Genomic DNA, 13,616 nt, shown 5'->3' on the forward strand with positions numbered 1-13,616 from the left:
GTGGGGGGGTCTGGGGGTCAAGGGAGGCTGGCAGGGGTCCCCCCATTGTCCCCTCCCCCCTCCTTAGTACTTACCAGCTTGAAGTCAGCTGCAGTTCCCTGCTGCAGCCACCGGGGGCTGCCTGAATCAAAGCTCTCCGAATCTTTTCTGAAGATTTGGAGAACTTTGAATCGATCTGGACCTTTTAATTGGTCTCCTGATTTGATTTGGATTCGGCCATCGAATCGGGCTGAATCTCCTCCAAACTGAATCACCACCTGAAGCTTCACATAGCCCTACTGGCTAATAGGCATCTTTTTCAGGTGAACAATGCCAGACAAGTTTTTCCTACAGGCACTTCTATGAAAGACCAGCCATGCTAGAAACATTTTCACCCACGTGTCAAAGTGCCACGCTCACCTTACTAGCCTGCCAAGGCCCTCAACCCTTGATCTACTCTAGACTGAATCATCACAGACTTAAGTTCCCCACTCTTCACTTCATCCTGGACAGTCTCAATTTACACTGAACTCAGTTAATGTTTTAAAGTTCCCTTTTATATCCCAATGTCACACAAGTATTTTCTGGAGAACTGAGGCACTTTGATCATTTGGAACTGAACATGGAGAAAAAAGGCCTTAAGTAGAAGTGGTACAAAGCAAGACTCCAAGAAGCTGACAGGCACATCACACTGTGGCATCCCACTGGAGCTCCCCGCTCTTCATTTAAGAGTTTAGTGATAAAAATGGATAGTGCTCCACAAGATATACTGAGGGTCGATAACGATCCTCTGAACCAAAAGACAGCAGAAAACATTTCCATAGTCCAACTAATGATCCACAGGCCACATGTAACCCCTAAGGGGTTAATCTGTAACCCAAAGGCTTCTAGTCCAGGCACCGATCCCTCCCTCACTCTAGCTGCTGCCACTGTTACCAGAGTCTCCAGGCTCCCCACCTCCTCCAGCTTTCACTGCCTGCTCCCACTTAAAGGGGATGGGGCAGGGCAGCTCAGGGGGATGAAGGAGCCCAGGACAAGTGTACTCAGGGGGGGATCCAGGAACCTGGAACTCCTGTGTGGCACAAGAGTGCTTGCACAGCATGGCTGGTGGAAGCATGCAGCACAGTGTGTGGGAATGCCAGAGGAACATACTGTGCATCATGGCTAGGGCAGGGAGGGGAGGACCCACATGGTACAGCATGGCATCTGACCTGGGTGGGGAGGGTTGGGAGTGTGCAGTCCCTGGCCGCTCAGAAGTCAGACAATCCCGCCACAGGCCATGTATATTTTAATTTTATCTAGCCCACAGCTTAGAGTGGAAGCATTAAACTACCAAGAATTTCTCCCAAGGTTAAAATCACATCTCTGTTTGAATGAAGGAGGCCATTAGCATTGTCATCAGAAGGACTGGTGAACAGGCACACATTATTGGATAGAGAAAGCACCTTGTTAACATTCTTTTTCTTGATCTTGTGAAGGCAGGTGGCTTCTTGTTCTGCTGAGTGGTAAAGAAATCCATATCTGGACTGGATCTGCCACTCCTTAATCTACTCACGAGAATCTGCAGCAGATTGATTCAGTTTAGGATTACATTTTTCTCCACCAGTTACAAAAAGAACATTTTGCGGAACAGAGTCCCAATTCTACAACTGCTGGTGTTCCAGTAAAGGAGGCACTAAGTCACGCACCCTGATGTAAACCAAAGTGGCCCAACTGTCCAATTAAAACAGGACCATGCTTTAAAATGCTTCTGAAAAAGTCCTGCATGTGTAAAGAACCATTTGCATAAAAAACAGCAGATGAAATAAATACCCTAGAGCAGGGAGGCCAACCTTTTTGGCAGGCATGCCACAAATTAGCCCTACATCCTCCCCAAGTGCCACTCCAATCCTCTTTCCCTATACAATTTGCTTTCTGCTATATACTTTATCTGATGCATGCCATACATAGAGACTACTTGTGCCACTTGTGGCATACATGCTGCAGGTTGGCTACCCCTGCTCTAAATAGATCAAGCTCCGTAACTGGGGAGCCCCTCGCCACATGCTTCCCAACTAATCCACTTTAAAAATCAATTTGGATTAACTTTCCAGAGCATCTCCTTATGGACAAGACACAATACAGTACAGTATAACCTCATAAACCCAGCATGCTTGGGACTGAGCACCTGCCAGAAATTTGAAAATTCCAGGTTTTTGAAACCGAAGAGGTGGCTGGTCCCGGAGCAGCACCCGCATGCGGAGTGGGGTGGTCGGTGGCAGCAACAGCTGCTGCGTGCGAGTTTCCCCCTCCACATCTGGGGGGGGAAGGGGGGCAGCAGCTGCCAGTCCCAGAGCAGCGGCTGCATGCAGAGCAACAGCTCAGGGTGGTAGATGGTGATGGCGACTGCCACATGCAAGATTCTGCCTCCACATCTGACATAGTGTATTTTTTAAAAGTGCCGGATTTTCGAGAACTCCGGATTTTTTATATCCAGATTTATGAGGTTATGCCGTATATGAATTGTGATGATACACATTGATAATCGATCAATCAGGCTAGTTGGCAATTAATGATCCTTTACGCCATACTAAGAAAAACTGGTCTAAAAAAATGTTAGGTTTTTGCTTTCTTACTTTTTGTTTTTTAATCAAGAATCCTTTTTTTCTTTTAAAGAAAGGACTTTTAAGGTGTAGACATGACATCTACTATGTAAAATGGAATGGACACAACACCCAACCTCTTTATTTCAGAGATCACTGAAATCATAGTAAAGGTAACCTTAGTGAGGTTAAACACATTTTCTCAATGTGGAGAAGTTACTCCGTGGAACATGCTGCTAGACTAGGGCTGCCCAACTGTCAGCCTGTGAAGTTAGCATGTGCTTTGTAGGCCCAGCAACTGCCTCTCCCAGTACCGCATAGCAAGGAGGGCCCAGGGTCTGCATGCCACCGTGCATACTGCAGGGAGGAGTGGGGGAAGAAACAGCCTGTGCCTGTGTGCGTAGGCTGCGTGGCAAGGGGACAGGGGAGCAGGGGTGGAGGAAGGGAAGAAGCTGCCCCCACAGCATGCAGCCCGCGTGGTGGACTTGTAGATGCCGCGTGCAGGCCCCACCCACTCCCAAGCTGTCCAGCCCTGCCTTGGACACATTATCTGGTTACTTGTACCTGTTCGATCCTAGAGAAACTAACAAAGACAGTACTGGAAGCTGCTAGAGGCTCACATTCACGGGAGACACCTGAAACAAGTCATCTGCTTTTCTGACTCTAGAAGGAACAAAAGATGATCTAAGTTACAACTTGAGAACATTTAAAAAAAAAAAAAATCACTAACGAAGAATTATTTTTCTTTTCTGTTCTCATATATAACCATAAAGAGGCTCAAACTTTGATAATTTGATACAGTGATAAACTGGTACTTTCTTTTGCAGATATTGGCATCTTCAAAATTTCTGCTCAATGGCAAAAACATCTCTCCTGAAATAATCTGTAATTGTCAAGAGTGGATAAAGTGGGTATTACTAACTCATTAAGCAATGTATGAATGAAACACTTTTATTGCAGGATCATCTTCACATTGGAAAGGCACTTTCTATTTACCAATATCTTCTCGATTGAGTTTTCTTTCAGGACAACCAAAGGGAACAAACCGCTTCTTGCTGGACAATTAGTGTCCTTACTCATTTTAAGAAAAAGCAAACCAAGAGAAACTTGTACAGGAAATCCCACGTACTCGGACAGCTAGAAACAGTAGCAATAACAGAGCAGCCAACCTGTGATTCTCAGCCTTTTTAGATTCAAGACAGCCCTCAGACCCAACTCATTTTTAAACTACAAATAAATATTAGAGCAATTTTCTGTTGGAAAGAACTCGGAAAGACCGCAAGAAGTCAGAATCTTTTTGGTACTATGGGTTCCTAATTTGAAATCTCTAGCTTTATTATATTACTCGTGTGTAGGTGTGTCTATACCTAAAAGTGCTAATATTCCCTACCACCCTTAAAAGAATCGCATGGCACCCCAGCATGCCATGGCACCCTGGTTGAGAACTACTGCTTTAGACCATAGACTCCAAAAGTGTAAGGCAATGAGCAAAAAGGAAACCAGAATGTTAGAACCAACCAGAGAGGATCAAAAAAGACCTACCCTTTGAAACTCCTGGAGAGGCAGGGCCAGCATGAGTTAAAGCACCAGTAACGGCAGTCTCTAAAAGTCTCTCAAAAGATGCATGAAATCAAGAATCCAAGAGGAGTCCTCTGGCCCAGTGCAAATGCCACCAAAGTCTGACCCGCAGACTCTTGGAGCAGTGTCAGATGTCCTTAGTGAAGGAAAAAGGGAGAATTTTCAATCTGTGTAAAATCTCTGGCTTTGCTTCTGCTTCCAGTATCTCAAAACCAGGCTCAAAACCAGATTGTTTCAAATAGAATTAAAAAAAAAAACCGCGTCAAATAAGCAGCACCTTATTCGCACAGGCAAAACCAAAGAAACAAACTGCCTCACATTAAGCTCACATACTCCCAGTTCCTATGTCTCTCTTACAAGCTTTTGAGCTACTAGTCTGGAAAAACAGACAATAATTCATCCAATTTTCTTCTGCCCAAAGGCCTCCAAAATAAAAGTGAGGCAGCAAGGCCCTCTGTTTCTGTCACAGAGCAGGAACAGTAGCTGGTGTTGCACAGACCTTAGGTCCAAAAATACCACAAATATTACAGAAGATCACTTTGAACACAAAGGTTCAGATCTACAAGTCTTGCTTGCAGGCACAGCAACTTCTCAAGAAGGGACTTCAGCTTTGTTGTATTGATGCCACCATACTACAAAAGTAAGAAGTCAGTGGGCCTGAAGAACCGGCCTTGTCAGGGGCATTTCAGGATCTTAAAGACTGGTCCACTGCACAGATCGTAGCACTGCAAGCCTCAGACTTCTGGAAAGCAGACGTCATGCTGGCATAAGCCGTCAGAGAACGTGACAGTCTCTTCCTGTCACTTTTGGAAAAACATTACTCTATGCCTCAGCATATGGCTGAAGCCTGTCGCATCATGACAGGCCAGAGCTTCATTTGGTGCTATCACAAGCTGAGATAGGACAGATCAAAGGATCAAAAAACAAAAATCCAAAAGCTAGTCAGAGTACCTGACTGACTAAATGCATCCATTCACTCGAATGACTGAAGATCCCAAAAGTCAATCAAGGAGCTGAACAGTACCCTGTATCTACCACACAATACCTAACAGAGATGGTAACCACTCATAAACCAAACCTAAACAGATGGGCAAGGGCTACTCGCACCAGAAAGTCACCTTTATAAGCTAACCTAAAGTACCCCTGGAAAACCCTCACTGCCAAGGCTTCAAGGAAAGATGAAGACATTAGGTCTGGCCAAAGTGCTAAGGAAAAAAAGGCATTTTAGTGCTGGGAAAGTATACTTTATTCCACAACTATATACCTTGAACATGAAAAGTGATACCATGTAGTGTCTTGCTTCAAAAGCACTGGCTGATCAGACCAAAGGCAGAACAACTGAAAACCAGCAGAAAGCTCACTAAGTAACCACAACCAGAAAGAAACTGGCTGGAGTGTTCTGGGGCAGAGGAGCATTTCCAGTGCAACAGGATTAAAACATCCTACAGGTACCTCAGACAATCAAAAATGGTGCAGAGCTAGGGAAGTTTTCTGGAGGTTTACACATGCCTTGTTCTGGAGGCATGAGACTCGGGAGAGTAGGAGGTAATCCCACGTCTGAGAAATCTATAGAAAGAGCTCGTGTGTTGCCTTTACATTTTACAAAGCAGCCAAAAAAGAACCCCCCCACACCCTCTCCCCTTGCCGATCACCTACAATTTCAACTCCCTATGCACCGATTTTTTTAAGTAAAGAATCTGAACTATCCCAAGGAAAGGAATTACAATCATGCACAATTTGTGATGCAAAGTTTTAGATGCTTAGACATCTGTTCCTGAATAAGGAAAAATATCAGCAAGTAACCTGCAGTGCTAGTGTGACATTGCATTAGTAAATGGGTCTTTTGCACTTCACTAGTTACTAAAAAGCAAAGCAACTGCAAAGTGACAAGTGATTTTACATGCTTGTCCATCAAAAGGTATATTGCATTATCTACTTCCAGGGCTTGTTTCAGCATTAACAAAACAGGCGCAAACAGAAATGAAGGACAGTACTTTTTCAGAAACAGAACATCTCAGTTGCCTTTCACAGACTTTTTAGGTGCAGATTAAGATGAATGCAGCATGGGCTATTCAACAGTCAGCACATGCCAGGTGCCTGCTCTACATGTATAGCTCACCCTTTGTTTCATTCTCCTCATAGTCTTAGCAAGAGGATCGACTGCAGCCCACTCCCCTCCCCCTTCCAACTAAACAAGTCTCCTCCTCTCCCCATTTAGCCTACACAATTCATAGAACTTGAAATGCAAAGGAGAAAGGTGGACAGACCTCCTACCCGCCTTTTAAGGCTATGGGAGATAGTAAACAGACTCACCTGCCTAAAATCTCACTTCCCCGTCCTAAAAGAAAGGAAATGCAAACAATGCTTTTTGCTTTGCACGTGTTTCACTACACAGTGTGCCTTTCTTCCTCTTGCTGCATTAGACTCCTTATCCTGAAACTATACACTCAGTGACTTGAACATTTATGGTCCAGTCTTCGTTTCTCGCTGCCAGTTCTCAGCTGGGAGTGCTAAGTTACAACTCGACTTGCTAGAGTAGGAGTTACCTGCCTCAAGCTCCCCATTACTTGCTAGTATATTCTCATCTATAACAGTACAACCACTCTTACCAAAGCAGCTGTTCAGAGTCTTGTGATCTCTAGCATGTCCCTATTTGAAGACATTTCAGTTATACATGACTCACCTTGCAGTGTGTACTCGTATTTCCCACATTCCACCACTTCATGGCACATGTCTATAGCAGTGGCGCAGCGACGCTCAAATTTTTGGTCCCATGGGCCAGATGATTGCCATGGGGCTGCCCACACACACCAGAATTGGGTACCCCCCGGTTCTGCCTCTGCCCACTGGGATCAAGTCCGACACAGCCCCCATCTGGCCCCCTGTGCTAGGACCAATCCCTGGGGTCCCATGCCATCTCAACATACCAGGACCCCATGCTACCCTGCACACCTGATATGGCATACAGGGCCACACTGTGCAGTTTGCAGGGCTCTGCACAGGTCTGGAAATTTGGCAGCACGGAAGTGGTGCCACCCCTTCCCTACCACCAAACTTTTGGACCTGTGGAGAGCCCCACAGGCTGGACGGCAACGCTAAGGGCCAGATCTGACCTGCAGGCCAGGGATAAGAAACATTAATACAGACATAAATGGGCGCAGTAGATACTCCCTTCCAGCCATGCTTTCTACAACTCCTCAGCAAAATCTGAGGGGTTGCAAAGCTCCCTCTCATGCGTGGATGACTTCTACCTGACTCAAGAAGTCTATGGGCCAACGAGAGGTAAAGCGCTGCTCAACCTGGTACTGGCTACTGGGGATGACCTAATTGGCGACCTAGTGATGGATGGGAAGCTGGGTGACAGCAACCACGAGCTGATCACCTTCACAATCCGCCGTAAAGCTGACAAGTCAGTCAGCAACACGGAAGTCCTTGACTTCAGGAGAGCTGACTTTGACAAGCTCAGGGGGCTTGTCAGTGAGGCCCTAAGGGACTGATCCTAGGGACAGGGGAGTTCAAGAAGAGTGGTTGCTCCTCAACGGAGCGATCCTCAATGCACAAGCTAAGTCTATTCCATCTGGGAGGAAAGGCAGGAAGGGGGCACAGCAGCCCCCCTGGCTCTCCAGGGACTTAGCAGAGCTCCTGAGGCTAAAAAGAAAAGCCTACAAAGGATGCAGGAGGGGATTCACTTCCAAGGAGGATTATTCTGCACTGGTCCAGTCCTGCAGGGAGCAAACCAGGAAAGGCAAGGCTGAAACTGAACTCCAACTAGCTTTGAGCATCAAGGACAATAAAAAGTTCTTTTTCAGATATGTGGGGAGCCGGAGGAAAAGCAAGGGCAACACTGGACCCCTGCTGAACCAGATGGGGCAACTGACTCCCAGGAAAAAGCCAACCTATTAAATGGGTACTTTGCATCAGTCTTTCATCAATCCCATGAGATGCCCATGCCTGCTCTGGGACAGGGCGATTTGGGTGAAGGAGATCCCCTGCCCTCCATTAATGCTGACCTCGTGAAGGAACACCTTGAGAGGCTGGATACCTTCAAGTCAGCCGGCCCTGACACTCTACACCCCAGGGTACTCAAGGAGCTGGTGAGCATCATAGCCCAGCCTCTGGCACGGATCTTTGAAAACTCCTGGTGCTCTGGTATACTGCCCGAAGACTGGAAGAAGGCCAATGTGGTGCCTATCTTCAAGAAAGGGAGGAAAGTGGATCCAGCTAACAACAGGCCCATCAGCCTGACCTCTATCCCAGGGAAGATCTTAGAAAAGTTCATTAAAGAGGCCATCCTTAATGGACTGGCTGATGCTAACATCCTAAGGGATAGCCAGCATGGGTTTGTTGCAGGTAGGTCTTGCTTGACCAATCTCATTTCCTTCTACAACCAAGTGACCCATCACCTGGACAAGGGAGAAGAGATTGATGTCATATACCTTGACTTCAAAAAAGCCTTCGATCTGGTATCCCATGATCACCTCTTGGCAAAATTGGCCAATTGTCGCCTTGGGTCCACCACGATCCACTGGCTGGGAAACTGGCTCCATGGTCGGACCCAGAGGGTAGTAACTGATGGCAGTCACTCATCATGGTGCCTGGTGACCAGTGGGGTCCCCCAAGGCTCTGTCCTTGGACCCATATTGTTCAACATCTTCATTAATGATGTGGACACTGGAGTCAGAACCAGACTGGCCAAGTTCGCCAATGACACCAAACTTTGGGGCAAAGCATGAACGCCAGAAGACAGGCAGGTGCACCAGGCTGACCTGGACAGGCTCAGCAAATGGGCAGATGAGAACCTGATGGTGCTTAACACTGAAAAATGCAAGGTTCGCCACCTTGGGAGGAAAAACCTGCAGCACCCTTACAGGCTTGGCAGTGCTACGCTGGCTAGCACTACGGAAGAAAGAGACTTGGGGGTCATAATTGACCACAAGATGAACATGAGCCTGCAATGAGATGCTGTGGCTAGTAAAGTGACCAAAATGCTGGCTTGCATCCATAGATGCTTCTCGAGCAAATGCCTGGACATCATTCTCCCCTTGTACTCGGCCTTGGTGAGGCCACAGCTGGAGTACTGCGTCCAGTTTTGGGCTCCACAATTCAAAAAGGATGTGGTGAAGCTTGAGAGAGTCAAGAGAAGAGCCACGCGCATGATCAGAGGTCAGGAAAACAGACCTTACGACGACAGGCTGAGAGCTATGGGGCTCTTTAGCCTGGAAAAGCGCAGGCTCAGGGGCGATCTGATGGCCACCTATAAGTTTATCAGGGGTGACCACCAGGATCTGGGGGAACGTTTGCTCACCAGAGCCCCCCAAGGGATGATCAGGTCAAAGAGTTATAAACTCCTGCAAGACCACTTCAGGCTGGACATAAGGAAGAATTTCTTTACTGTCCGACCCCCCCAAAGTCTGGAATAGCCTGCCACCGGTGGTGGTTCAAGCACCTACATTGAACACCTTCAAGAGCAAACTGGATGCTTATCTTGCTGGGATCCTATGACCCCAGCTGACTTCCTGCCCTTTGGGCAGGGGGCTGGACTCGATCTTCCGAGGTCCCTTCCAGCCCTAATGTCTATGAAATCTATGAAATCCTCCTAGTCCTCAAGCTCCCTCAGTGTTTCCCTTTCATTGCAAATTACTAGTAACTCAGCAGAAGACACACACACACACACACACACACACACCCCCCTCCAGAAATCTGACCTATAGTAATGGGCACCACTCACGCCGCCTCACTATGGATAACAGTCACATACCACCCCATCTGCTCTGTGCACTGGAGCCCCCTGCTCACTCAACCTCTTATAAATGCATCATTCTGTATTATAACATGCCAGGGCATCTGTCCTACTGAATATTCAGCTGCAGTAAACTCCCATCAATTCTGCTAGCAGCAACATGCAGTGGCTACACTCTTCTCTCTACAGTAACAGGCCTCATTTTGACAGATGTCCTATTGTAGTGAGGACCCCCAAATTCAAAAAAAAACTCTTCGGGCACATTTATGTGTAGGAAAGCTGAAAAAAAAAGTTACCAAAAAAAATCTACTAGCCTACAGGAAGATTAAACAATAAATATAACAAACTGACAAGGGGCACAGCTGTAGCAGGGTAGTGAGCTGAAGTAGATTAGTCCACATACAGTGTTCATTTATGCTCTAAAAGCTTCACGTTGGGAACTCAGGCAGTCAAAGAGATACCAGGGATTTTGTCTAGAGAAACATTCCCCAGAATAATTTTAAGAAAAATCACTTTGCCCAAGATCTTAGGGCAGGTGCTTTTGTTTGTTTTCACTACTAATGCTGGCTACATAATCTTGAACCAGAAATGCACAAGAAAATTAGTTGTGAAGGTTGAGAGAGCCAAAGATCTGTTTAGGGAACACCTTTTTAACCAAATCTCTTGCAAAATAGATGTTTCTGGAGAATCTCTCACTTGACAAAATTCAAGATTGACCCCAGGAAGAGGAAGATCCAAGTAGCAGATTTCTGTAACTGCAGGCAGGAGGCTGAAAGAGCATGCAAGCAAACTTCTCTTCCCTGCTCCTCCACAAGAAAACCAAAAGTCCTAAGCATCTGCCATGAGATTTGTAAGTTCTAAGTGAGCATCCTGCTGGGAAACCCAGCTCTCACACAACCAGCTGCTGAAAAGCAAGGGATTGCTACCAGGGTCCTGCCTATAAACTATGCTTGGGAGACAGTATAATTATTAGGCCTGTGCAAAGCGGCTAGTATTCACTTCGGATTCAGCCGATTTGGGGGATGGTGATTTGATTTGGTGATTTGAATCACTGTCCCGATTCGATTGGGCCAGATCTGATTTGGAGATTCGGCTGCTTCCAAATCTCTGAATCAGCCAGGCCAGGCTCATCCCCTGCCCCTCTCCCAGCCTGGCAGTGGCCGCCCTGCCAGCCCCAGCTCCCAGTATTTGGGGGAAAAAATGCCCCAGCTCTGCAGGTGCTGCTGAGCAGGGAGCATCCCTGCTGCCCCCTACTGTATGGGGGGCTCTACATGAGCCCACCCCCCTCCCGCCAGCTCCAGCCTTTTAAGAAAAAAAAGGAACCTGAAGAAACCCCAGGACTCACCGCCGCTGCTGGTGGGGGCGATCCCCACTGCCCTACACCATGTGGGGGCTCTGCAGGAGCCCCCAAAGCCCTGAGGCTGCACCAGGAGTGGCAAGTCCCAGGGCTTTTCTCAGCTTTTTCTTTTTCTTAAAGGCTCAGAGCCCCTGCAAGCAGGGCAGCACAAGGGGAGGTGTCAAGGGGGCTTGTCCAGAGCCCCCCATGCAGCATGGGGCAGTGGAGATTGCCCCCCGCACGGCAGCACCCCGTGAGTTCTGAGGCTTTTCTTTAAAGTACTGGGAGGTGGGGTGGGTGGGGGCAGCCATGGGGGGCTGGAGTAGTGGGCAGGCAGGGGTCAGGGGGGCTGGGGGTGCCAGGGGTCCCCCCATGGTCCCCTCCCCCAGCCCCTAGTACTTACCAGCTCGGGACTGCCCGAATCATCAAAGCTCTCCAAATCTTTTCTGAAGCTTCAGAGAGCTTCGAATCGATTCGGACCACTAAACTGGTTCCCCCGATTCGATTCCGATTTTCGTCCACTGAATTGAGCCAAGCCTGAATTGAATCACCACCTGAAGCTTCGCACAGCTCTAGTAATTATCTATCAACCCCTGATTAAAGGGGTGTAAGACATCTAACCCAAAATCTGAACCTGGCCTAATGCATTTGATCTCCCACAGCAGATCTGTATTTGACAGAAGGCGCACGCACTTTCATGCAATGAGAAGTTTTTAGTCCTTCTGATTATAAAAGGAATCTTCCACAAGGCTTTGGAGAAGTGTCAACTACCACCTCCTTTGTCACAGATGGGTGTTATTAACCCAAGTGATAGCTCACCAAAAGGCTTTTTCTCCCCAGAAATGTCATGCATTCATGAAAATTAATGTAAAATTACTGCAACTGTATGGATACACTAGAAACTGACCCTAAAAACAGCCGGCTAAGCATGGGGCAGGACAGCAGAGGTATTAAAAGCTATGTGCACACACCTTTCCCATTCAGTAAAGCAGACTGGAACAATGACAAACTACAAGTTAAGTTAATGCATTAGCCCCCAACACACCTTCAGTCTTTATGAAAGAAGAAATCCATCCATGGCAATGATAAGAACATGTGAGGCTCTTTAGCCTAGAAAAGCGCAGGCTCAGGGGTGATCTGATGGCCTCCTATAAGTTTATCAGGGGTGACCACCAGGATCTGGGAGAACGTTTGCTCACCAGAGCCCCCCAAGGGATGATAAGGTCAAAGAGTTATAAACTCCTGCAAGACCATTTCAGGCTGGACATAAGGAAGAATTTCTTTACTGTCCGAGCCCCCAAGGTCTGGAGCAGCCTGCCATTGTTGGTGGTTCAAGCACCTACACTGAACACCTTCAAGAGCAAGTTGGATGCTTATCTCGCTGGGATCCTATGACCCCAGCTGATTTCCTGCCCTTTGGGCAGGGGGCTGGACTCGATGATCTGCCGAAGTCCCTTCCAGCCCTGTCTATGAAATCTATGAAATGTCCTGGAAGACTCAGACCACAATAAAAAAAAAAAGTTATTCTAACTATGTCATGAATTTGACATTCCTGGATCTACCTGGCACCTTTGCAAAGACAAAGCTGCACCTCCTCTGGCCTCCAGAAAGGGTCTTTTGTTTTTGCAGAAAGAAGGGGCAGCAACAGAAGGGCCAATGTTTTTAATGACTGAAGAAGCATCAATTTATAAGTCTGAAAAAGGTTCTCATCGCAGCCATCATTTTGAAAATGAAGCCAAGCTTCTGATGATGGATCAAGGTGAAAATTCATGGAAAATGACTGCAACTGTATGGATACAGCAGAACAGGGATAAGCAACCCCCGGCACAGGTGGCACGCAAAGGCATTTTGCTCGGCACATGCACCTGGGGCGGAGGACAGGGAAGGGGGCTGGGGCTGCTCAGCCACAACAAGGATCGGGCAGCTCCCCCACGAGCTGAGTTGGCGGGTGTTTTCAGCACTCTGTCCACAACCATTGCTGCTAGAAACTGACCCTAAACACAGCCGGAGGAACGTGGGGCAGAACAGCAGAGATATTAAAAGTTATGCACGCGCGCGTGCACGTGCACGCTCCTCCCCTGCCCCCTGCAAAGACAAATCCATCTCGACCAGGCAGCCTGTCGCTGGGGGCAGCCCCCCGCACCACCCGGTCCCATCGAGCGACGACCATCGTGGGCAGCTCAGACAGGGCAGCATCCTCCCCGCGGGCGCAGGGCTGCGATCCCGGGCTGCTGGCGGGGGAGGCGGCGAAGCCAGAGAGCTGGCGGTCGGTTTGTCGGACCCCTGTCTGGGGGAGGGGGCGGCCCGCATGCGAGGTCTCTTCCCGCGCTGGGATCCTCCAGCGCGTTTCTCGCCTCACCCAGGAGGGGGAGGGCGAGGGCGTCCGTCCCCCGCCCCCGCA

The 13,616-nt window shown here is 48.0% G+C and overlaps 1 protein-coding gene across 2 annotated transcripts in view; it reads right to left on the reverse strand.

The window, feature by feature from the left end:
- MBD3 (methyl-CpG binding domain protein 3) overlaps positions 1-10,105 on the reverse strand; it is a 26,577-nt gene extending 16,472 nt beyond the window's left edge. The window contains exons 1-3 of one of the 2 annotated variants that reach the window (XM_019557027.1): positions 9,993-10,105; positions 3,126-3,224; positions 1,425-1,540 (exon numbers count right to left, since the gene is read on the reverse strand). In XM_019557027.1, coding sequence (XP_019412572.1) covers positions 1,425-1,498 — 74 coding nt within the window. In that variant the 5' untranslated portion in view covers positions 1,499-1,540; positions 3,126-3,224; positions 9,993-10,105. Of the gene's footprint in view, positions 1-1,424; positions 1,541-3,125; positions 3,225-4,103; positions 4,277-9,992 lie in introns of those variants that run through there. The other variant, XM_019557026.1, reaches the window with a different exon arrangement.
- Positions 10,106-13,616: the final 3,511 nt, after the last annotated feature.

The sequence above is a fragment of the Crocodylus porosus genome, unplaced genomic scaffold, assembly GCF_001723895.1.
Source record: "Crocodylus porosus isolate Cpor-Errol unplaced genomic scaffold, CroPor_comp1, whole genome shotgun sequence".
In the NCBI taxonomy this organism is placed as follows: domain Eukaryota; kingdom Metazoa; phylum Chordata; order Crocodylia; family Crocodylidae; genus Crocodylus; species Crocodylus porosus.